Source organism: Xenopus laevis, chromosome 9_10L, assembly GCF_017654675.1.
Source record: "Xenopus laevis strain J_2021 chromosome 9_10L, Xenopus_laevis_v10.1, whole genome shotgun sequence".
In the NCBI taxonomy this organism is placed as follows: Eukaryota; Metazoa; Chordata; class Amphibia; order Anura; family Pipidae; genus Xenopus; species Xenopus laevis.
Window position 1 is genome coordinate 45,116,444 of NC_054387.1, and position 27,272 is coordinate 45,143,715.

Here is a 27,272-nt window from a genome sequence, read left to right on the forward strand (position 1 = left end):
TTGCTAATAACCATTCTAAAACTCCTATTGCTCTATATAACCCTCCCTGTAATGCCTCCTATTGCTCCATATAACCCTCCCCTATAACTCCTCCTATCAGGCCCGGATTTGTGGAAAGGCCACCTAGGCCCGGGCCTAGGGTGGCAGGATTTTAGGGGGGCAGCATGCTGCCCAACCACACCCACATTGGTTCAAAAACACTGGGGATGCACTGGAGATACAACCATTTTTTAAATTTCCCATGCGCCAATCCCCATTGCTCCTGTCCCCCTGGAGGGGAGAGGGGCGACGAACGGCAGTGGGCCTAGGGGCGCCCACTATGTAAATCCAGCCCTGCCTCCTATTGCTCCATATAACCCTCCCTATTACTCCTCCTATTGCTCCATATAACCCTCCCTATAACTCCTCCTATTGCTCCATATAACCCTCCCTATTACTCCTCCTATTGCTCCATATAACTCCTCCTATTGCTCCATATAACCCTCCCTATAACTCCTCTTATTGCTCCATATAACCCTCCCTATAACTCCTCCTATTGCTCCATATAACCCTCCCTATAACTTCTCCTATTGCTCCATATAACCCTCATATAACTCCTCCTATTTCTCTATATAACCCTCCCTATAACTCCTCCTATTGCTCCATATAACCCTCCCTCTAACTCCTCCTATAGCTCCATATAACCCTCCCTCTAACTCCTCCTATTGCTCCATATAACTCTCCCTCTAACTCCTCCTATAGCTCCATATAACCCTCCCTATAATTCCTCCTATTGCTCCATTAAACCTCCCTATAACTCCTCCTATTGCTCCATATGACCCTCCCTATAACTCCTCCTATTGCTCCATATAACCCTCCCCATAACTCCTCCTATAACTCCTTATAACCCTCCCTATAACTCCTCCCATTGCTCCATATAACCCTCCCTATAACTCCTCCCATTGCTCCATTTAACCTTCCCTATAACTCCTCCTATTGTTCCATTTAATCTTATCTATAACTGCTCCTATTGCTCCATATAACATCCAGTTGTTGTATTGCCTCCGTGCAGTGATTCTAGTGAATGTTTATTATGTGCATTGCTGTTAGAGACTATATATATATATATGCCAGTGGGATCCTTGTTAGGGCTTCACATTAAAGTCATTCCCCGCCTGATACTACTGCATTTGACCCTATTTTCAGATTATGATCATTTACTCTCCTCATTCTCCAGCCAGGATATTACATATATAAATCAGTCTGTAAAATACTAAATAGTTGGAAGTAGGGGAGGAGGTTGGGGGAAATGAGAGAGAGATTGGGATTTATTAAGCAGTTTCTAGGACTGGGAAATAATTTATTTTTTGTGCAGTCCTTGGAAAATGTTCTATTTTTCTGTTTTATGATTGGGGTTTACAAATGAAGCTTGGGCCACTATAAATCAGAGTTAGCGGGGATGAGAGCGCTTAGTTTCACATCAAACCCCATCCTATCAGAAAGGAAAATTAAATTTCACATTCTCTCTCTCCTTTAATGTAAGGAAATGCACTTTTAATGTTTCTTATCTGCATTGGAAATTGATCCTAAAATTATTATTCCCCCCATACATATTTACCCTCAGGATGAGTATCTGAAAATAGATTTGACACAACTTAAAGAAAATCAGAGCCCTCCTATTTAACCTTTAGGTTGCCAAATAACTTTAATAGTGTTAAAGGAATAAACAAAAAAAAATGGATAAAAATCACTTTACTTTATAGGATATTCAAGCCTCCTATAGAGCCAAGATTTATCACACATCAAGAGAAACATACTGCCCACATTACCGTAAAAGTGACCTACAGCCACTTTGCTGCTGTAAAACAACTGCCAAAATCCCCCACAGCTGATTAACCAAACAAAGAGCATACAATTCAGTGATACAACTAGAAATTACTGCACCCCACAGCAAAGTTATTTTGGGATCCCCATAAACTTATGGAATCTGAACATATATTGAAACTGCTTATAAGTCCGTGCCCCACTGACTAGCCCTATACCCAGGCCTGGGTCTGTGTGAAGTGCACAAAGGTCCTGGTCTAGGGTAGCAATATTTTGGGGGCTCCATAATTTCCCAGAGCTGCTCTAAATGCACAGGGAGAGAGTTGGTACAAGAAGAGGGGCCAGAGGTGCAAGTAGGGGAGAGAAGGAGGCAACACACTAAAGGTGGCCATAGACGTAACAATTACAATCTTTCTTGGAAAGATCTTTCCAAGAAAGATTGTTTGTTTGAGTACACGTGTAGAGCTGAATCGTCAGATATACACAATAGAAACAATAGAATTCCACCTGTATCTGATGATTCAGCACTAACAGTGGCCGATGTTTGGGCACCTGTTCAAAATTTTCCGTCCAGCCCGATCGACGAGCCGATGATATCCAAGTCTATCCAAGCTCAGCTTGTTTCCCACCATACACGCACTGAATATTGTTCGAAAATTTGTTTCGTACGATATTATCTGTTCGTCTATGGCCACCTTAACACTGGGTCTAGATACATACATACATGAATACATTTGGCCCAGTCTGTACCCCTTACCCCCATACAGGCTCCCCAGCAGTTTCAGGCTCTGCTTTCTCTATAGTTACATCCCTGAACTGCATACATCAGGTCTAGTAACCCATATGAACCAATCAGATGTTTGCTTTAAAACAGGTGACACTGATTGCCATGGATTACTAGACCCGGTGCACACTTTCTGGGGCGATAGACAAACGCTGTAAAATGCTGGTCCCTGGACAGGGCTGATAGTTGTACTCACAGAAAGTAAAAAAACAGATTAGGATTAATAGCAAGTACAAGTGTACCATATGGTGCCCTCACAATATTGTCTCTATCAGTTTGCAAAAGTCTCACTTAATCTGTGTATTTATGCTGTCAATGTAAATAAAATATGTTACAGTATTAGTCTTACATTGAAGCTGCCCAATTCCAAATCCCCAAAGGGGAATAAAGGCATAAGAACAATTTATTTTAAATATATCTCTGTTTCAATGCATGGAGCTACTACACAGCCTTCCATATGCAGCAGCCATATGCATAGTTACATAGTTACATAGTTAAATTGGGTTGAAAAAAGACAACGTCCATCAAGTTCAACCCCTCCAAATGAAAACACAGCATCCATACACACACCCCTCCCTACTTTCACATAAATTATATATATATACCCATACCTATACTAACTATAGTATTTTTATTGTTCAGTATGCCAGGCCTTGTCTTGTCTTACCTGGGACATTTGTCCCAAGTACATTTTGTCTACAAAAAAAAAGATTATGTATGCAAGAATATACCCAGTACACAAAATTAATTTCTCATTGGGTACATATGTAATTGTGGTCATAAACAGTTGTAAAAAATATACAACAGATATATTTCTAGTCAACAATCAACTTTGTGCACAAATTCTGTAAATTTTCAAACAGTTTGCACCGGTAATAGGTTCCTGATTTATACAGGAGGTGCACTGATCCCAGAAAAGTTATTATATTCCAATTCAAAAAGAAAAATCACAATAGGAATGTATCAGGCACAAGGGTCTACATTGCTCTTGATAATAATTATTGAACAATTGGACAAAATCCTGCTGAATTCATTATATTTAAATTGCTAGTATTGGCTAATAATAAGTGGTGTTTCAAAGAATATATGATTTGTGGCTGCGTGTGCAGTTAACCAGTTAACCAGTCTGTCCTTTGTTTACTTATTGTAGATGTTGTTATGATGAGGATGCTCCCCATAATTTTAACAATGTTTTGTATGATATTTGTTGTGTAGGTAATAAAGTGGGAGATACAGATTGCTGTAAGATAAACTGGTACAGTGTATTAGTGTGCCTGATTTATTAGTGCTGTGGCTTTTCTTTTTCAATTTGAAGAGAATATATTTTAAAATCTATTTTGTCTTTCAAATGTACACAATTTATGTGGCAGAACCAGAGGTATGTAATATTACTTATAGTATGAGTTCTGGAAAAGAAAAACTTGAACAGATTATATAATGGTGTAAAAGAACAATTGATATCTAACTTTTTCTAGATTTAAATGATAAATTAGATGCTTGTCACAGAAGGCAGATTCGATTTCACAGAATCTGTTATGTCAACAAAAGTAACACTTAGGGGCAAATTCATCAAGGGTCGAATATCGAGGGTTAATTAACTGGGAATGAAAATCCTTCAACTTCGAATATCGAAGTCGAAGGATTTTGCACAAATACTTTGATCGAACGATCGAAGGAATAATCATTCGAACGAACGATTAAATCCTTCGAATCGAACGATTCAAAGGATTTTAATCCAACAATCAAAGGATTATCCTTCGACCAAAAAAATTTAGCCAAGCCTATGGGGACCTTCCCCATAGGCTAACATTGGGTTCGGTAGCTTTTAGGTGGGGAACTAGGGGGTTGAAGTCTTTTCTTAAAGAGACAGTACTTCGACTATCGAATGGTCGAATAGTCAAAGATTTTTAGTTCGAATCCTTAGATTCGAAGTCGAAGTCGTAGTCGAAGGTCGAAGTAGCCCATTCGATGGTCGAAGTAGCCAAAAAAACACTTCGAAATTCTAAGTATTTTTTCTTCTATTCCTTCACTCAAAGTTAATGAATTGGCCCCTTAGTTCTACAAAACTAGTGTTTTCATTTCTACAAAATCAATTCTGTAAAAAAATATGTAAAATGACAGAACCATTAAAAAGTAGGGATGCACCAAATCCAGGATTCGGTTTGGGATTCGACCTTTTTCAGCAGGATTCAGATTCGGCTTAATCCTTCTGCCTGGCCGAACCGAATCCGAATCCTAATTTGCATATGCAGTTAGGGGCAGGGAGGGAAATCGTGTGACTTTTTGTCACAAAACAAGGAAGTAAAAATGTTTTCCCCTTCCCACCCCTAATTTGCATATGCAAATTAGGATTTGGATTTGGTTTGGTATTCGGCCGGATCTTTCACTAAGGATTCGGGTTTCGTCCGAATCCAAAATAGTGGATTCGGTGCATCCCTATTAAAAAGCAAGCATATTTATTAACTAATAACAATCAATATTTAATTAGAGTCCATTTTCTGGTCCTTCCGCTGCTTGAGTTAGAAATAATAACAAATGGAAGGCAAATATAATGGAGTGACAGAATTATTCTGTTGGCACAAAACTGATATAATAATGTTACTAGGCTTTTTGTAGGGTTTGTAGTCCAAAAAACATATGGATAAGGAAATACTACTAGTATTGTCTTGTTGCATTTACCTTAATCAATAAAAACTCCTGCTGATATAATTCAAAAAATCAATCTGTTCACTAGGTTGGGTCGAAGGAATCTGTCCCAGTAGCAGGGTCATCCGACATTAACCATTTAGTAACCCAATGCCTTCTGTCTGTTTACCCACACCTTAGACACAGCTATATATACCATATACATTATGGCTGATCATTTATTAGAGTGTTTATTAATTGGCACTGAGAGTAGGGTAAGCACCTCACACTTTATCAAAGGTTGAATATTTTCCGACTTAAGAAAAAACTTCAATGGAAACAACTTTAATCAGTGAATTTGGCTGAAAATTCAAATTAATCAATTACTTCTACATGACTTCAACAGGTTTTAGCTGGAGAATTTTCAGATTCAAGCTATTTCCTGCTTCGGGGAATAAAAATTTAAAAAATGCAAGTTTTTTTAACCTGAAAAATTGAAAATATCCTGGAAAACTGGATTTTTCTTGGAAAAAACAACTCGACATTAAATAAATCTGCCCCCTAATCTCCCTTCCTGCATGACTAATTTGCATTTAATTCAGATGCATGTCGAAGACTGCACTGGTTGCTGTACAGCCATTCAGAACACATCCATATTCATCTAGCCATTTAACAGTTCTATGGTCAGTAGTCTACTTTATTACTTAAAGGAAAACTCTACTGTCAGAGAAAATACCAATAGATAATTCCCATCCTAATAAGTGACTAATTCAAGAACCTCGCGAAATTGGCATATACATATGAGTAAATATTGCCATTTTACATCATGTACTTTAAGCAACTATTTTGTGATGCTCCTTCACGATCACCTGACAGGAAATAATGCAGATTCTAAGGGGCAGATTTACTAAGGGTTGAAGTGAATTTTCGAAGTTAAAACTGTAGAATTTCGAACTATTTTTTGGGTACTTCGACCATCGAATAGGCCTAAATTCGACTTCGACTCGAATTGAAAATACTTAGAATATTCGATCATTCGATAATCGAAGTACTGTCTCTTTAAAAAACTTCGACTTCGACACTTCGCCATCTTAAAACTGCCGAGTTAGCCTATGGGGACCTCCTAGAACCCATAGCCAACATTTGGCTACGTTTTTAGAAGTCAAAGTAAAATTGTTCGATCGATCGATGAAATTCGAAGGATATCGAAGGATTTCATCATACGATCGAACGATTTGACTTCGACCGAAAATGGCCAAATTCGACTTCGACATTCAAAGTCGAAGTAATCCAATTCGATGGTCGAATTTCGAAGTATTTTCCACTTCGAAATTCGACCCTTGATAAATCTGTCCCTAAGTGTAACAGGAAGAACTGTGGGAGTAAAAATACATCTCTTTCCATTCATTGGCTGATGCTTATATATGTGCCCTTTAGTTCTGAAAATGGCAATGTTTCTATATGGGATTGTTAAGTACTACTAGAAAAGTATATTTTTCACAATTTCTTTTTTACATACTGTATGAGCTGTTTTATGTGATTCATTTTTATAGAGACCTATAGTGTTCGGAGGTTTAGTTCCTTTTAATGGCATTGAGCAGCCTCCCCATTAAAATTATCCAGTCTATGCTTTAGGTCATTTTATTCCATCATGGAACTGACTTTTTAACTCAGTAAAAGCCTAACTGCCAGTGGATTGCTTTTAAACAGCACTGACGTTTTAACCCATTACACGCATCAATGTCAGGCTTCCCCTTTTAGTTCTGAAAATATTGCAGTGCCGGGAGGCCATTTTGTTTCCTCAAAGGGGTGACCTTTTAAACTTTTATAGCTAATATCCCAAAAGAAATATGGCTGTTCCAGTTTTCTGAAAATTTCAAAATGTAAAAAAGAAAAAACACACTGGGAATGTTCCTCCTCATCTTCTGTTTCCCAACCCCAACGTTATTTATTTCCAAACAGTCTTTTGGGGGTAATGTTCCATTTTCTTATTTCACACTTCTTTTTCTCATAAATGAACCATCGCTTCCATAAATCATTATGAAAACAGAGACTAACGCGCAGCCTGAAAGGTTGAGAGATTTATGTAACACGTTTATGCTTCCAATTTTCTTGTCCCGGAGCCGGGGCCGCTGCAGCTAAGCTAATAAAGGCAACTATTAATATTTCTTGTTGCTCGGCAACGGCGGGGGGAGAGAGTAATAGGTTGAGCTCAGAAAATAGATGACCGATAAGAGGGGGGGTGAAAAAAAATTCAATTCTTTTATCATCTCTGGGGAAAAGAGGTTTCACATATACATGATGATGAATGAGGGGGTGGCCACGAGGAGAGAAGAAAAACATAGATATTTATGTTTTTTTGTTAATGTTTATTTACAGGGTATTTTATATGTGCAATCATTTTAGAATGGAGGTATACGCTGGTCTGTGTAGTAGTAAATATATTAAATATAAATATATATACATATATATTTTATTCAGAGCTCTCTATGTTGGCCCCAAGCACAGGCAACTGATCTGGGCCCCATACATAATTAGCCTCACAGAATAGGCAGGGCAACTGTGGGAATGCTTATTAAAATCACCACAAATTCACTCTTTAGATATTTAGCACAAGACAGCCACCTCAGTATTAAGCTGGCCATAGATGTTGAGATTTTTAAAAGATCAGATCCTGATTGTGAGACCACGATCTTCTCAGAGCGATCGTATGATCGTACAAATTTACCATCAACTAAAAAGACCAATTTGCCAGGAAAACAAAGGGGAGCTGCCTGGCCCTGCAAACATAGATAGATTGCACTGGGACCGACAAAGATTTTTTGACCTGCCCGATCAATTTCCTGACAGATGTCGGCCGAAAAATTGTAAGATGTAAGATCGTTCGAATCCCACTAACCGCACGATAATTTCTAAAGATCGGTCGGGCTTCCCTAAAATTGGTCATTCGGCAAGAAGAATCGTCGCGTCTATGGGGAGCTTAAGTCTTTATGCCGCACCCACATATTCTGCAGCTCTTCCCAGAAATTATACATCATTCCCATCAGTCCCTGCCCCAGTGGATCTTGCAATCTAAGGACCTTATCACATTATGGTCAGTTTAATCTGGAGCCAATTAACCTTCCTTTATGTTCTTGGAATGTGGGAGACCTGGAAGAAGCCAATGAAGCCACAGGGAGAGCATACAACTCATGCAGATAGTTCCCCCCAGCTGTTATCGAACCAGGGTTCCCAATGCTGTAAGGCAGCAGAAGATTTTCTTGACTTTTTGCATTCTCCTGTGATGGACAGATTTTCTTTGCATATATTTGGGCAGACCTGTAGCTGACTGATGGCTGAAAAAGATTCTATATTTGACATTGACTTAACTGGCAATTTCCTCCTAGTGACTGACAAGCTTTTGTGATATTTTCGTCATACTATATGAATCTATCTACCTGTCATCTATATACAGTACCTATCCATCTACCTCAAGTATCTATCATGTATCAATGTACCCAACACATTTTAACCTATTTCTTTTTACCTTAAAATTACTCAGTGGAAATGCAGTGACTCTATATGTCTTCCACGATAAGAGATTTATAAAGCTCCGTTCTCTGGTGCAGTGCCAAGAGCATATTTTTTTGTACAACAGTCATGGCAGCCCTCTTCCTTTCTGTTAAGTATACTGGGATGCAGTGCTATTTAGTGGCATGTCCAAAGTAGAAATGAGGTTGTGGTGGGGATTGAACCTGGGTTTCCAGTTTCAGTTCTGGTTTAATTAAATGTGCAAGGCAGATAGCATAGCACTGTACAATTGGCATTATATACATAGATAGACTTAGTCAGTATACAACATTATGGGGCCGCACTTCGCCGCACTTCGCCAGGCGTAGTTTCGCCAGCGCTCCGCAAATTCACTAAAATCCGAAGTTGCGCTCAGGGGTAGCGTAAGGTTGCGAAGTTGCGCTAGCGTTGATTCGCTATGTTAAGCGAAGTTACGCTAGCGAAGGCTAATTTGCATACGGCGCCAAATTCAAATTTCAATGGAGGAATACGTATCAGCACTACAAATGCCAAGAAAACCTTCAAATAATCAAAAAAAATTTTTATTTTGCCCTACACATGTGCCCACTGTCTAGGTAAGTTGCCATGAGTCAGGAAATGTAGGGGGAAGGAGGGGAGCCCCAAAAAAAATTTCGATCTTTTTCAGCCTATCACCCATAATGTAGAAAACACGCCAGCGTTTTTTGGGACTTAGAAAAAATTTTGACTTTTTTTGAAACAATCCCTATCTACTCTATTGCGCTTCGCCAGGTCTGAGGTGGCGAAGGAAGTCTAGCGTAAAAGGTAGCGTTCAGTACACTGCGCAAGTTAGTGAATTTGCGTAGTTACATCGCTAGCGAAAATTCGCCTGGCATAAGGGTGCGAAGTAACACTAGCGAAACTACGCCAGCGTTCGTTAGTGAATTTGCGCAGTAACGAAAATACCAAACGCTAGCGAATTAACGCTAGCGTTCGGCGCTTCGGCGCTTAGTGAATTTGCCCCTATAAGAGGACTGCTTCCCTCATATGGAGGGTAATAAACACTAGACAAATCAAGACTTGTTACCAACAACTCCTTCCAGAACCTTGTGACCAAGGGTTTTTTTCAACAGCAGAAGCTCTGTAGAGATCTGCTTTTGCCACATTTTTTCTAATCATGTTTATCCTTCCATATATATATATATATATATATATATATATATATATATATATATATATATATATATATATATATATATATATATATATATATATTAAATCTCATACATTGAGCCATCCCTCATTCCTTTTCATTCAAATTCTTACTGTGCAAACAACCTAACCAACCAGACATGCCCCTTCTTCCAACCAATACTGTCCATGTATCCATTCAGTTTGTCCATCTTTTAAATTTAATTTATCCATACATTCCATCCAATCCGATCAATTTATCACCCAATTTTGTTCATCCATGGAACCAACCAACCTACTAACCAACCAGTCCTGTTTGTCCCTGCGTGCATCCCCCATCTGTCTAACCAACCATCCAATCTTATAATTTCATCCAGCCAATGTTGTCCATTCATCTATGTCTTCTAACCAATTCTATCTCTCTCTTCTTCCTTCTCATTCATCTTCCCATTGGGCAATTTCTCAATGCTTCGCCTTCCTCTTCTCATTTCCCTTCCAGTAGCGTGAGAGTTAAACGAGAGTTGATTCCTCTGGAGGCCTCAGAACTAACTCTGCTCAGAGAGGATCACATTTCTGTCATAAATTTTGCATTTTGCGCAGGAATCCTATTACAATATTTATACAATATGTTTCATTACAGAGAGAATTTGCATTTGTTTGGATTTGCATGAGCAAGCCTCTCCACTGAGGGTCATTTATAACCTCCTTCTCTACTCAGTGACAGGTTTCACATGCCACAAGCTTAACCCTTGCTGTGCCATATCAAGACACATATTTATAGCTGAAAGGGTGGATGTTCTGGTAGAATCCCAGATAAAAAGGGATTTCTGTCATTATTTAAGGGTACCTCCTCTTCATAAAAACAATGGTTATGCAAACTGGAAGAACTAGAAGAACTTATTACTGTTGCAAATATGACAATCACAGGCACCAAATAATCAATATTTGGTGAAGAAAGAGCTAAAAGTAGGCCATCAATTTTCTATATGGACAACCTTCTCTAAATTACCTGAGACTCCCATAGTTTGTAATGCAGCAAATGACTTATTAACTATCTAGACTGAATAGGCTAAATTCAAAGTAACAGTTTCCCATGTCTGGCTGGTTTTGGAACTTCCCAAACCACCCAATGAATAGTCTTGTTTCCTACCATTCGGCCTTGGATCTTTTTCCTAAGGTGACTATGATAGTTCAACTAGTAGTTGTTGATCATATTCCTCAATGTTGTACTCACTAGTATGTGTTTTGGCTATACATAAACATTGTGATCTAAGCTAAACAAGGCAAAGGGCCACATAGTTATGGACATGCCCAGAACATATATTTATAGTTTCTCTCTGTGCCTTCTAGCCTTTGTGTTTGTCTATATGTGTGGTTCGTTTTCTTTATATCTACACTATGGCCCTATGGCTATGGATGATACAGTTGACAAGTCTAAGGATGTTATAGGTTTAAGGGTCAAGCCAAGGGATCCCAATGGTAATTTGTTGGTAACAGCCCAAGTGCACTGATTTTCTAGTGAATTAAGAGCAGCCATTATGGGACCAATAGGCAACCCCTATTCAGTGTCGGACTGGCCCACCGGGATACCAGGAAAACTCCCGGTGGGCCCAGGTTTCAGTGGGCCCTCATATTTCATGATCCTTACCTTTTCCTTTATGGGGAAAAATGCTTAATAATGGAAAAAATATAGTAAGTAGATATAAAAGACTAGAAGAATAAAGAGGTTGAGAGAGGAGAGGAGGAATAATAGTTTGGAAAGTGGGCCCACTGTCTAAGGTTTTCCAGTGGGCCAGCGGTCTAAGGTTTTCTGGTGGGCCCCTGGCATCCCAGTCCAACACTGCCCCTATGTATTTATTAATCTAGCTATCTGCTAGAGTGTTGTAGCTCCTTGAGCCAATGACAAAAGGCTAAAAATTACCCCAGTTCACTTGGAATGGCAGTGTTGGCGCATTTCCTTGACAGGCAATTGTTAATTGAAAATGTACTAGTCCACATTTTCAAGTAATAGTTGCCTGTTTATAAATTGCACCATGGTGTATGGAATACATTTTTGAGTGCAGTGACACAACAAATCCCAGGGCAAAAAAACACCCTGTAAGCGCCCCATAATTGGTGGCCATCTTTTCTGCACAGACCACACTGACATCTGTATATCTCATACACACTACAAATCAATTGACTTCTCGTTCTTAATTAATTGAATGAGCTCCGACAAACACCAAGAATACTCAGACGGCACATGCTAATGTTGTGTTCTTACACTTACTAAATAAACATGAGGCCTCGCAAGCCGAGGGCGTTGAAATGCTCCACGTGGAGCCCTGGAGACACACGGAATTCCAGAGCGGGGTAAAAACAATTGTGGCTTCCTTCTCACACGTGTCAGTTCATTAAATAAGGCATTTGTCTAATGCCAGTGGAGAGGTTGACTGTACAGAACAGTATGTGTATATATTAATAGGGTAATTAAAATATCACTTGGCGTGTGTTTGAAAGGCTGCCAAATTTGTAGTTGTTACAGAGTCAGGTAATTAGGCTGAAACCTTTCCTACGGAGAATACAAATTGTTCTCTCTTCAAAACCTGAACATCACAGAGGCAGAATTGGAGAAGGGAGAGGACGGGACTTTTTTTTACCCTGTACATTCACCCAAAGAAAACGTTGCTGCCACTACATTGGTTTTTGTGAAATTTAACAACAGAAGTGCAATGACTAATGCAGGTCGGGTTCTGTTTCTTCTAAACATATATACATGTATGCTGGGGAGAGTAATCCATCAAATTATGCATTCCTGTCAAAATCCCAGCTCTGGTTATGTATGCAAGCAGTCGTTGCTGTAAAATGCATCTCAAGATTGACAGTCCCTCTTGTAATCAGTCCACTCGGTGTGTTGGTCCATATGTCCACTGGACAAACTGTCAATCAAGGACATAATAACAACAGCCAGTCTGAGAGGCCACATACCGACAGGGAAAACATTCTTTTCCTCAACTTCGTTTGGAAGATTTTTATTGATTATTGGAATAAAATTTGAATCCAACATTCCAAAATGTTGGTCCTTATTAGTACAGCTGCCTGCATCAGAACCGTTTTCCAGGTCAAGGATCTTTCCGCAATTAGGGTCTATTGGAAAATCATGTAAATATTAAATAACCACAATAGGCTGGTTTTGCTTCCAATAAGGATTAATTATATCTTAGTTTGGAACAAGTACAAGCTACTGTTTTATTATTACAGAGAAAAAGAAAAGGTTTCCAGATAACGGATCCCATACCTGTATTCATTGACAATATCTCTACATATATAACCTCCATAGGCAATAGGAAAGTCTGCCTGTTGCTAAGTAGAAGCTTATATTTGGCAAAGAGCAAACAACTTATCAATAAGCACCAGTTACGTGTACAAATGGGAAAAGGGTATTGAAATAGAATGAACAAAACTGGATTTTAACATCATTAAACTGTTTTCATTTAATTTCCTTTCCAATGTCAACGTCTTATTTCATTTCCATCAATACAGGCAGAACAATTCTTGCTCCTTCATAAAGAGACAATGCTATTCTGACAAAACCATCTAATTTAATTTTACTTTCTATAAATAATTGGGAACCTTCAAAATCCGGTTTCATCCCGTTCTACTGCTGATAGCAATAGTAAAGAGTAAAGCCGAGGCAAATTTTAATTAGCAAAGCAACTTAAGCTAAGCTTTCAGAAATCTGGCCTCAATGTGGAGTAGCAGTGAACACAATACAAGTACAAGCTCAGGTGCCAGGAGGACATGAAATATCCATGGAAAAATGTATCCAAAATTCATAGAGCAGCACAGAGTTACATATAGCACAGGAATGGCATTGCTATGAAAAATGTGCATGATCTGCTGGGGGGGCCCTGCGGGGGTGTGAGCCCTGGCCCAGTTGCACCCCCTGCTCCCCCGGTAGTTACGCCACTGTATATTTCTTGAGAGTTGAGAATTAAAGTTACAAGACAAGAAAATCCAGATGAAAATGACAAATGGTGCTTGCCTTATTGTGCTGATGGTAAATGTGTCAGACTAAGGTGTCAGGGGTCCACCACCTCGAGGTCCCACAATCCAAGCCACAGAGGCCCCCAGTCCCATCTTGAACACCGAATCCCCAGCTTATTGTGGCCTTGGGATGGCAGGGCCCAGTCCAACCACCAGCCCTGTCTGACCCTTCTAAACTGTACAATTTAAGGGGTATTGCTTACTTTTTGACTAGTACATTCCTTCAGGTCTTTTCATCATCATTGCAATTAGTGGAGAGTGAAAAAAAAAAGTTTGAAGAGTGGGCCTGTGGTCTTCTGGTGGGCCCTGTTTCCCCATTTGGAGACTGGCTTAAACCCTATGCACATAGCTATGCTGCTTCTCTAACTCCAGCCCTGCACATCAGGATCAGTAAGCAAGTGAATGGGATGTGGTGAGAAAGGAGAGGGTGGAGAGCAGGGAACGGATTATGCCCAGTTCTTGCCTTGGACACCCTTAAATTTGGTTTAGCTCTGATTACTGTATCCTATGCCAACTTGCCATGGTAGATGCCCCCTGGCAAGTAAAAAACTCTACTGAGCATGACTCTCTTTACCCGTTCTAATGGTTATTGGTTGTATTTTTGTAAATATTCAATGTATATCCCCTTCCATTACATGTGTACATTTATACAGCAATTGTTAATCACACCCTCTATCTTGACCTTTATCAGGTGAAGCCTCACAAGTTGACACCATATGAGTAGCCAAAACCCAAGCTCTAATGCTGTGTTTAAATCTAATGGTGATGGCACTGGCTTCTATCTGTGGGGTGTCATTATTACTTAGCGTACCTTATTGCTTGTATAACGAAAGTTTGACACAATTACCACAAAACAAAAATTCACTGATTGGCTTTTATTGCAAGTTACTCTTCTTCATCCCAAGGCACGTTGTTCCTGCCTATTGGAGAAGAGGAATTGTAACAATGGAATAGTGTTGAATTAATTGGTTTGTATCGGCCCATTGCCTTTAGTTTATATGTATATATATATGTGTGTGTAGAAAGACCCCATAGGGTAGAAGCATTGGGTTTGCGTGCCATGACATAAACCTGCTGCCGGAGGCAATAGATTAAACCGTTTCAGCAAAAATGAGCAGGCACTCATTATTTTTTTGGAATTTATATGTCCTTAAAATATATAAATATATATATTTTTTTTATTAAAGGTCTAATCTTAGTGGTATTAGAACGTTTTACAACCACAATTTAACTCTATTTCTTTAAAATTCTGAATGCCCTGAAAGTTATTAAAAGATCCGAATATAAAATGTATGAATGGAAAAAAGTACAGAGAAAATTTGAATATCTCTTAAATATAACAAACAATTAAAGCTGCACAGACGCGTTTCGGCAAGCACATCCTGACGCGTTTCGTATCTAAGCGATACGTAATCATAGGCCTATGATTACGTATCGCTTAGATACGAAACGCGTCAGGATGTAATGGTTTTAACTTGTTGAAATAAAAGCTGAATTTTACCACAAGAGAGTTTTCCGCAGTGCTTGCCAATCTTCTTCATATCTCTAAAATCTCGAAAGATTAAAGTTTTTTGGATAATTACTAGCGAAAGAAAAATCAAAAAACCTCTAAAATTCTGAATGGCTGAGAAAAAAGTCCAATAAGATCTGTGCACCTCCCACTGACTTCTATGGGAGCTTGAATGCTTTTATTTTTAGAAGTTCTGTATTAGAGTTTTTCGTGGTTTTTACACTTGCATTTTTACAGTTTTAGAGAAATTTTTAAAAACCCAAAAATACGATTTTTGAAAAAATAGTAAATATGAATTTTAGCAAATAGGCCCTGTTAGTGTGAAGCTTTTGAGCATGCACAGTTCCACATCACAGTCAGAGAATCCTCTTATTTGCAGTTTGTCCAGTGGAAAGTTGGCAGCAATCGTTACTGGCAAATTCATTGTTGATTTCCACGCTAGAAGTTGGGATGTCACTGTAATTAATAAGGTCCTTTGGGATCCTTCTCTGCTCTTCACTGGTGCAATTCCTTCACTTTAATCACTGACAATTGGAGTAACGCAGTTGATAAATACCCTGACCAAAGGCTTGGCCATTGGGATTACCCTGTGAGCTGTCTGTGACTTTAGGCCGGCTGTTTGTATATCCTTTGTCCAATGCTACTGTATGACAGTAAGACGGGGTGTCTGTGGCAAGGCATTTGTCTATCTTACTTTCTATCTGTAAACTATTTATCTGTCTCCATCTAGCTCTATATCATTCTCTATATATCTATATAAGTCAGCCTGTCTGTTCTCTCTTTAGCCCCTTATTTACTTGTCTATGGTTTGTAGACAGCCTTCAGTCACTTGCACTTTTTAACAGTATTTTGTATTTGTGCGTTTAATCTTCACTCCATTCTAAACACTTTTAAAATCACTTTTTTTTCTATAAGATGCAAGCATTTAAATTGTTAATGTTTTTGCTCAATGTTCCCCATAGCTATGTCTCATTCCATTACATCCTCTCATTCCTCAACAACTCTTCTCACCGATCTCTATAATCTATATAAACTTATAATAAAAGCCCAATAAGTTTCCAGCTTTGTGTTTATGTAACCCTTCCTATATCTCCTCCTATGGCCCCATATAACCCACCCTGTAACTCCTCCTATTGCTCCATATAACCCTCCCTATATCTCCTCCTATGGCTCCATATAACACTCCCTAAAACTCCTACTACTGCTCCATATAACCCTCCCTGTAACTTCTCCTATTGCTCCATATAACCCTCCCTATAACTCCTCCTATTGCTCCATATAACCCTCCCTATAACTCCTCCTATTGCTCCATATAACCCTCCCTATAATTCCTTCTATTGCTCCATATAACCCTCCCTATAACTTCTACCGTGTGACTAAGAAAGCCCTTGGTGGTCTTGTTCTCACTATAACCCTACCCCATGCTGCAAACAATCCACCCTAAAACACCGGCACTTCAAGCTAAAGCAAACACCACATCAGTAAGTCTTGCAGTCGTGCCCCGCAGTTCCCCTGATATTTCTTTTCCTAATAAGCCGATCAGAGCAACTAAAGCTGCGTCTGTTATTTTAACGAATAAATTAGTTTGACTCTTAACTCAATAATTAAAACTGTTATGGCTTCCAGCCTACGGAGATAATGTACCATTATTATGGTCGTTTGTTTCAATTAAATTCTTGCTGGTTTAACAATAGCAGCTGGGCACCTGTGTGTGAGAAGCTATTACTCTGCTCGGAGAGAGACACATCCATTCCAAGCAAAAGAATCTCTGCGCCAGGGGATGCTTTATGGCTTGGGCCCCATTCTAATCTGCACGTTGCCAGGCCTGTCCAAATTCCTCCAGAGGGTCGCAAGTGGGTGGCCTAACACCCCCCACCCCGGCCTCTCTGGCCTTCATCCCCATATCCAAACCCTCTCTGCTGTCAGTCTACAATTTATAAGCAAGAAACCCACTCCCTACGGTGATGTAAGAGATGGCGCAGGTTTATAATTCATGGTGGCACAGGTTGGGCCAGGGTTGAACCCAGGTTTGAGGGAGTGGGTTAGGGTTGGGCATGAGTCAATAATATGTCCAGCCTATGGACCTTCCATAACCTAAAGTAACATCAGCCTCATAAAATCAGCCTCAGGCATGGGAAGATCTCTCTGGTTGGAGAAGCAGGAGAACAAGAGGATAAATAATGCCAATACAAAAGAGGAAAGGAACAGCAAAAACCATAAGCACAAGGGTAAATGAAACAAGTTGAATGGAAGGGAGTGGGAGTTGTAGATTTGATCACCCCGGGATTTGTGCATTGCTGTCTTTCACTCCAGACATCTGCTATTGACTGAACCATTCTCCCTTCTCTAAATCCAGCCCTGTATACAATTTAAATTCAAAATGTAATAATTTGGACCAACCACTTGGATCAGGCCCTGTATTGAACAATATGGCTACCAGCAAGTGTACCAAGTCTGACAAAGGGTCTGTTCATTAGATATTAGTTTGAACAGGCAGATGTGTCTGTATACAGTATAGGCAACGGTATTCTTATTGTGGAATTATCATTGTCTAGTACTATATCTAATGGCATATGGGACATTCTGACCCCCACTGTCTCCAGATGGAGAAAACAATGGGGTCAAATTGCCAGAAATCTGTTTATATTTCTGTTTATGCAAGCGTTTGATGTTCTATAGGCCTAACATTAACATAAAAATACTGTAGTATCACTGGCTGTGATTGGTTGGCCTGAAGCCTTTCCTCAGGCAGACTATCCAGAGGACCATTATCCCTGCTCCATAATAATTACTTCTCCTGCATCATTATTGCTGTTGGACCCCACTCCCATAGCTCCATCTACAAGGCTTAATAATCAATAATATTGCAGGACCCCTTGCTATTAATGATTCTAATCAAGCATGTGCCACTTGCTTTCTGTCACATCACCTCATTTCTTGGTTCAGTCAGGCTGCTAATGAGCCATTAATTGCTAATTAAAGCACTTGGTTTTATAGAGAAATAGACACAGCATCTACAGCAAAATCAGTTTAGTAAATGAATATAATAGTTTAAACTTATAATACAAGCCCAATAAAGGTCCCAGCTTTGTGTGTATGTAGCCCTGGTCTCGGGGGGGGGGGGTAAGAAGAGGTGAGACTTTTGGCCAGTGGGTCAGTTTTGTCAGATGCTTGTCAACCTTGAAAATGCACCATAGACCACCATCCCTGGCCTTAAAAACCAATATAGCAGCTCCGATATTTATTAATAAATAGGAATAAGCCTGAATTCTAAAATGCATATATATATTATGTTCAGCTACCGGTAAACCTGACAGGGGGGAGCTTACATTTTGTTTTTTGAATACAAATTTCTTATACTTTAGGCCTTCCCCAAAAGATATTTAATGTTTATACTGGGCTTCACAATTCATTTTTGATGCCACGAATGTTTTTCCTCTACTGAGTAAAAGGCAGACTAAAAGATTTGGTCTCATAAGACCATGCTGGAGTGGTTTGGATGTGGTGCTTAAGGGAGAGACTTGCAGAAGAGGGTTTTGACATGTGTTGAGCTCCAGTAAAATGGGCCTCTGATCTAGGCTTTAGCTGATGAGGTAGAACCATAGAATGACTTTGCAGGCCAATGCAATGTTGGGATGAACTGAACTTTCACTGGTTTCTGCCTTCTATATTACATTATTACACCTCCCTATAGTAGTGGTTGTCAGTCTTTCTTTCAGTTCAAACCTCCCTTGCAGTTCCAACCTTTGGTCAGGGACCTCCTTAGTTTAAAACTAGGTTTCAGATATAGCAAAACATTGGCGTAGCAGTAATTTAGCCATAGCGCCAAGCACATATAGGGCAGCGCACCTCAAGTAATGATTTACTTTAAAGATAGGCTTCCATGTGTATCTAAGAGAGCTAATAGGTGTTCTCCAGAAATCTCACCCACACTGGTCCTAAGGCTTCAGCCCATGCCAATGATTCAGACCCCCCTCCCCCTAGTTTGTAGTTTACTGCCCTATAGTGATTATATTGACTTTTATATACATCCTCCATACACAAGGTGTAAAGGTACAATGGGAATATAAACTTGCTCCATCATGAATGCAAAAGGCAGTGGTTGGGTTTGATGGACACATATACCTGTTATATTGATGTTTTTCGACCTCTATGCCCTAAATCTCATGCACAGCATTTTCTCCTTTCAGATACAGGAGCTGGTGCACTCAGAAGGATCATCATATGATCATAATCATCAGGTTTCTCTGATAAACCGCTCTGGAATGTTGCCCAGTCATATGAGTGCCCTCAGCCAATCACAGCTGGTATCACAAATGGGAATGAGGAGCGCAATCACTCATGGATCCCCTTCTCCACCGGGCAGCAAATCAGCTACTCCCTCTCCTTCTAGTTCCACCCAGGAGGAGGAGACAGAGTCTCATTATAAGGTAGGTACACAGAGCCTAATACTGGGGATAAATAAATATACTGTATTAAGTCTCTTAAACTGTATGTTCTCTTTTCTGATTATTCAATTTAATCATTTACTTCTGGGCTATTATTGTGTTCAGTTTTACAGGACGCCCAATTAAGTGGATCAACAGAATCAGTATATATAAGTATGTACACAGCCGTGTCTATTCTTCCCTTAAAAAAGTTATTTTTGCCTCCAGGGTGCAGGAGAGAAACGACCTTCAAATGATCTAGGTAAAAAACCCAAAAATCAGAAGAAAAAGAAGAAGAAAGACCCCAATGAGCCCCAGAAACCTGTTTCTGCCTACGCCTTGTTTTTTAGAGACACCCAGGCCGCCATTAAAGGACAGAATCCAAATGCTACGTTTGGCGATGTTTCCAAAATCGTGGCGTCCATGTGGGATAGCCTAGGCGAAGAACAGAAGCAGGTGGGCAGCCATCTTTGTTATGTGTCCATTTGTGTTGCCACTGGTTGTATTCAGCTGAATTGTATTTAATATGGGTTTATAATCTCTATATCCTTTCTACTATTTGTCATATACAACCATACACTCAAGTCTGCTTGGTATACTGAGAATATACTCAACCTGACCATACCTCCATGTCTACTTTAGGCCTATAAGAGGAAGACTGAGGCAGCCAAGAAGGAATATCTGAAGGCCCTGGCAGCATACAGAGCCAGCCTAGTTTCCAAGGTAACTAATTCCAAAATCATATCCATGCCCTCCCCGTGGGATAGAAACTGGTAAATAGCAGCATGTTATAGGGCATGGTACAACTCTCATTCTATCAGAACATTGGAAAGAACCAGAAACAGGACTGTCTGCCTCTTTCTTTGCTGACTGCTTAGAAGAAAAGAAACAAGACATGTATATCCTAATTTCTATTGGTTAATATAGTAGCATACAGGATAGGAAAGGTAGTAATCGCAGAGTACGATAAAAGTGAGTGCTGGGAAGAGATACAATTATTGGGGCCCCTGCCTTGGTGAATCCTATGCAGATGTTCCTGCATTAATTACAGTGGCCAAGCTCATTGTAGAATATACAGGCACTTACAAATTACAATATTTTTCTGTTAGTAGGAATGAAGGCTTCCACCCATCCAGGTCTTAATATATACAGCTGATTTAGCCTTACTACTAATAGATATACCAAGCAAAAATTATAAACCAAGATCATTTAGAGCCATTAATCCAGACATTTATGGATAAACATTGGGTTAATATTACATTTTGTAACAGTGTTTTAAAGAGGGTTTTAGACGAGAAGATGGTAAGAAGAGTTATTGAAGAAAGGTTGAAGTTTTGATTAAAGGGGGCACGTTAAAACACAAAAGTGTAGTTATACCTTTATAAATGCTACACGTAGTAGTGACCCTAACTCGCCCTCACCTAACTTAGACCGATGCAGCAAGCCATTACTATTAATTATTATTAATCAGAAGACAGAGCTCAGCCCGCCTTCTACCTCTGACCTACTAAACATCTGTTTTTCCCACTTGAACCCACCCAATCTGCGGCTTGTGGGTTGGTCCACACATTACTAACAAGAAATCCTGCAACAGAATATCTGCAGGAAGATGTCTGTTAACTATTATCAGCACCAATTATTTTGTATATGTATATGTGTGTATATATTTATAGTGAGCTCATACTGTAGTGTAGAGACCACTCACATTTATAATATTATTTCTTTGATCAGAGCTACAGCGAACAAGGAGAGACAAAGAACTCACAGCCCAACCAGGCCTCCAAAATGATTCTCCCAAAGCAATCCATGTACAATCTTCCCCCACAGTCCTCTTCCCCCTACCCTGGTCTTGCCTCATTCTTGTCACCCCAAGACCTTCAGAGCTACCGTGCGCACCCCCATTCTGGTCTCTCCCGGACTCTCAATGCCAAATCCATGTTGCCCAGCATCAGTGCCTCCCCACCACCCCCTTTCCAAATTAGCCCTCCCCTCCACCAGCATCTGCGTCACCCTTCAAGCTCTCTTCTCAACCAATCCCTCAACATGCAGCAAGTATCCCAACCTCCCATCATGTCACCTTCCATGGCATTGCATTCGCCCATGAGCTCCTCTCCCACAGGCCAACAGGTAAGTGCTGCCGTCTTCTGACCTTTCCTCCTGTAACCCTGTCTGTTATTTCTTTCCATAAAACATAAGCCCTCTTCCATCCATTCTCCCCAATATAAAGCTCAGGCAACTACAGACCTGTACTCCTGACACCAATAGGTAGAAACATGGTTAAAAGAAAGGGCTAGAACTCTGTGTGAGTATTACACATGGCAGAGCTAATTGCTTTGACTGTGTAAGAAGAATGGAAGAATAAAAAACAATGCCACATTATCCTGTCCTGTTTAAACGAGGCAGTTAATGGTTTAATCCACTTGGCTGTTGGGAATTTCTGGTAAAGTGTCCAGTTTATATCTTCTGTAGTGTATGTGAATACAAGCACCATATATCCAGTAGAATTAGACAATGTATACAGGATTCCTTGGTCTATGCCTTACAAGTCATCCCACACAATGCCCTTTCGCTTCATCCTTTTCCTCAGTCCTTCCTTCCAGCCTCTCTCCCTTTTTTTTTTGTTTTTCTCCAGACTCAAATAGTTTTCTCATTGACCCACAGGATTTTTCCCATCTCCCATCTGAATTTCAGAGCAGCGTAGGCCCTCGATCCCCAACATCCTCTAACCCACCTGGGAACCCGGAGTGGGAGAATGAATTTCCCAACAGAGAGTGTGGGATCAATCCCTGCAAGTAAGTCTCCATCTTTTTTTGTAGAACAATAATTATAACCAAATTAACTAATGCACCCCTCCTCTAAATCATAAGGATATTAGAAGTCACTGGGGGGGGGGGGGGTCTATGGCCATATAAAGACACAAGGCTGCAGGCTGTGTTATACAGGGAACTCTGAGCATCACTTATGTATTATAAGAGATAATGTAAATTTTAAGGATATTAGAAGTTACATAGGGGTTCTGTGACCATATAAAGGCACAAGACTGCAGGCTAAGTTATAAAGGGAACTCTGAGTATCACTCATGTATTATAATGTACCCCCTACTGTAATTGATAAGGCTGTTAGTCAACCACGGGCCACATGACTTAACCCAGCCAGAACTCAAAAAGTTTAATACAAGTCCTTTAAGTCTTTTTTTACTCCAATGTAAGTGGTGGTGGGTCATTGTGTCTTGGTGTACACAGATTTCTGTGGCTCGTGACATTAGCCCTTATGATTATAACTGAGCCCCCCCCCCCCTGTAAGACCAATGACACCGTTTACTTTCCCCTCCTTGTTTTTAAGTAGCTCAAGAATGAGGCACCCCAAATCACTTGCAGATGATTGACATGCAAAGTCTATGGTTTCAGTGGGCGCACTAAAGAAAACAGGACGCAAGGTGCCCAACTTTACCCCATGTCCCATATGAATTACAAATTGTAAAGGGGAAGGCATTAAAATAGTTTGACTTGGAGGTTATTTCAGGATTCAGGTGAATTACAATAGTTGTAGACTTTGAAGATCCATAGAATATAATTTACATATGAAAACACTTTAAAAGTTCCCTTTGCAAAATAGCCTGGATGTCTAAAATGTTTCCTTCTCTTCCTTCCATCCAGTTCTCTCCAAAGGGACAAGTCTCTCTACCTCACCTAGAACCACAGATGTATTTGCTAATGAAGGCTGAACGAATGGACATTTCAGAAAGTCTAAAGCACTGGATACCAAGACCAAGAAAAAGCACGGTCACAAGACACACAGGCTTCAGCTGTTGGCTCCCGAGAAGCTTCAGAGAACCAATTCTGCTTGAGAAAGCATCTTTGAAGACATAAGAAGCCACACCCCCCTTAACCTTTTTATAAGAACAAAAGTAACGCCTCTTCTTGCCACCATATTGGCCACGGAAGCTTGAAGATGAACTTTGACTGAGTGAGGGGGCTTTAGCCTTTTGACGTTCATCCAGGCACATATAATATGTAAAGAGGTCTGTTAATACTGTATATTTGAAAACACCCCTCATCCTCATTAAAAAAAAATGGGGATAATAACAGAAAAAAGTGGGAGATAAAAAAAAATACTTAAATAAAAATGTGCAAATATACAAAAAAAAATCACAGAAAAATAAAATGTGAAAAAAATAAAATTATGACAAATATAATTTGTTGAATAGTTGTAAGTAGATTTATCATGTGGTTTAGGACTGTGCGAAAAAAAAAACATCTTTCCAATTTTTTTTCCTTTTGTGTATAGAAATGAACCGAGTAGCTTACTTTCTAGTACAGCATTTTATATTAATTGTAGCACATTTTTTTAGTTATACATAGGATGTGTAAAAAAAAAAAAATACTGCCAAATTTTCTGGTTTTATTTGTAATTATTTTTTTTTCCGCAAGAAAAGCATTTTTTTTTTTCTCCGTGCAGGGACGGAGCTATTTTATTTTATTTTTCAGTCATATATAATCTCACCTTATTCTAAATTGTCGACAATGATTTAATTTATGAGAGAAAAAAAAAAGACAGATTTCTGATTTCATGAAAATTTTTAATTGTTTGTGGCCAGCCGCCGTCGCCTCCAGGCTGGGATATTAATTTTGTTTCACAACTGCTTATTTGACTTTTCTTTTTAATAAAAGCATTAAAAACACTTCCAGATGTGTCGTTTCTTCCCATCGGTATTAGATTTACTATAGACTGTACCAAGGTGCCATGTTGCTCAGGAACGCTCAGTTTGCCTGGAAGGTAACTGCTTCTTGGGAATAAGAGAATATATTTTATTCTGTTATTTATGTAATGTTTCTTTTAAAGGACCAGTAACACCAAAAGGTAAAAAAAAGTTTTCTATGCAGGGCTGCCATCAAGAGGCATAGTGGTGCCCCAAGATGGAAAAGCACAATCAGAGATGGGAGCGTCAGGCTCTGATATATAAATCAAAGTGGCCCATGGGCCGGGTCAGGTGCGGATTTTAAGTGGCGGGTTAGCGTTGGATGAGGGTCAACAATTTATATTTTTAGTTCAGAAACACTACTATAGTTTATATAAATAAGCTGCTTTGTAGCCATAGGGACAGTCATTTAAATTGAAAAGGGCTATAGGGCACAACAGATAAGCTCTCCAGAAAACAATCATTTGTGGTTCTTACACAGGAAAATGAACAGGATTTAGATGATCTCTCTCTCTCGCTCTCTCTCTCTCTCTCTCTCTCTCTCTCTCTCTCTCTCTCTCTCTCTCTCTCTCTCTCTCTCGAAATACAAAAAATTAAAACCTCAAATAGGAGATGTGTTGCCAGAGGGAATTCGCATATTTGTCTGCAGAATAATTGATGGCTAAAACAACCCAAACATGTTGGGGCAGATGTATTAAGGGTCGAATATCGAGGGTTAATTAACCCTCGATATTCGACTGGCGAATTAAAATCCTTCGACTTCGAATATCGAAGTCGAAGGATTTTGCGCAATTCTTTCGATCGAACAACCAAAGGAATAATCGTTCGATCAAACGATTAAATTCTTCGAATCGAACGATTTGAAGGATTTTAATCCATCGATCAAAGGATTATCCTTCGATCAGAAAAAACTTGGAAAGCCTATGGGGACCTTCCCCATAGGCTAACATTGACTTCGGTAGCTTTTAGGTGGCGAACTAGGGGGTCGAAGTTTTTTCTTAAAGAGACAGTACTTCGACTATTGAATGGTCGAATAGTAGAACGATTTTTAGTTCGAATCGTTCGTTTCGAAGTCATAGTCGAAGGTCGAAGTAGCCCATTCGATGGTCGAAGTAGCCCAAAAAACACTTTGAAATTCGAAAAAATGTTGTCCTCTATTCCTTCACTCGAACTTAGTGAATGGGCCCCCGTTGTGTTCCATTGTGAAGTGGTGGATTCTGGGACTTCAAATTCCTCTGCTTTCCATAGCAGAGGGGTCACAGATTGACTGGAAAATAGAAGGACTTCAAATTCCAGAATCCATCACTTCACAAGTGCTCAGAGAAATGGTTGCTTGAAACCGGTCCCTGGGGCAAAAAAGGTTGGGGACCGTTGACTTATATAATGATTTGTTTATCAGTCAGTGTTTCCCTTCTGAGCTGGTCTGTAATTAAACTTTACTAATGAATTCATTGTCATCAAAGGCTCCTCACGGGAGATGACGCCAATCAGATGGCAGCTTAAAGTGACACTGACATCTAAATCAATGGGTTGATTTTACAAAGAAGGTCTATCAGTTATCACGTGAATGCGCTGTTCTGGTTTTATTACAATAAATGAAACGAGAAGGTTTTAGTCCCTTTAATGAAAATGCTGCAAGAGCTGCCACTTTTCCCACTTTCTCCTCTAATTACCCACTGGGAAATGTAGTTTAAGAGCAGGACCTATTAGATCACGTGACAGTGAGTATGTAAGGAGGTGAAATATATTTTATATTGCAGTGTAAATAGCACACAAGACTGGGCCAGTCCAAAGTAAAAGGGAGCTGCACTTGGTCTACGATTAGGGAGAGTATGAGGTTGGTGTGAGAATCATCTCAGAGGTGGTCAGATGGCTATAGGTAGCAAGGACAGCCTTTGTCCCTGATGAGGAGGTTATGATTGGGGTTAGGACCCTGGGCCGATTTTGCACCAGGTAGGAATTGAGCGTTCAGTATATAATTAGCGAGGACCTACAGTTGTAGTGAGACAGCCAGTGATGCTTGTACACGGTATGTGGACATGACAGAGAAGGGGAAGTCTAGAAAGTAAGAGAAGAAGGGTCCCTGGATGCCTAATTGCACTCTGGTATTGTTCATCCATAGACCAGGGGTACTGGAGGCTTCTGAGAAGGAATGCTGTGGGAGCACTTGTGTGTGCCATTTGTAAATGAAGATATACTGAAGTTGGATCAGTTGTGCTATAATATTGATACATTTGTACATTGCCACCCCCTGTGTTGGAGCTTCCATTATTCACATTTACTTTAGGAAATTGCACAACTATCCCTGATGTTGATTAATCTCTCCAAACTGCCCATAATTCAAGGGGTATCTTAAGACCAGGATCATCAGATCATTCCTATTATCAGTTACTATCTGCTGCTCCTGCAGAATTGAGCTTCTTGTACAGGTGACTAAATATGGTTGTGATCAGGACCTCACTGACTTCGAACATTTGTTTTGGTATATTTTTTAAATAGTTAATAATGTTCAACTGGCCAATGCAGCATCCTAGGTGGTGATGCCTCCATCACATATGTTTACAAACAAACCTACAAGTGTGTGTGTGCTCTAAAATGAATGCAACTCATTCAGGTACTTGTTGAGTCCAACCTTCCTAGACTGATGACTGGTGTGCGATTTCTCCTATTGACGCTGGGGAACTGCTACAATTATGGAGT

General features: G+C 39.7%; 1 protein-coding gene across 3 annotated transcripts in view; it reads left to right on the plus strand.

Annotated features, from left to right (window-relative positions):
* tox2.L (TOX high mobility group box family member 2 L homeolog) overlaps positions 1-24,554 on the plus strand; it is a 73,933-nt gene extending 49,379 nt beyond the window's left edge. For 2 of the 3 annotated variants that reach the window (XM_018234409.2, NM_001092933.1), the window contains 6 exon segments: positions 19,637-19,876; positions 20,102-20,329; positions 20,516-20,596; positions 21,605-22,000; positions 22,535-22,665; positions 23,530-24,554. In XM_018234409.2, coding sequence (XP_018089898.1) covers positions 19,637-19,876; positions 20,102-20,329; positions 20,516-20,596; positions 21,605-22,000; positions 22,535-22,665; positions 23,530-23,566 — 1,113 coding nt within the window. In that variant the 3' untranslated portion in view covers positions 23,567-24,554. 3 annotated transcript variants of the gene reach the window in all.
* Positions 24,555-27,272: the final 2,718 nt, after the last annotated feature.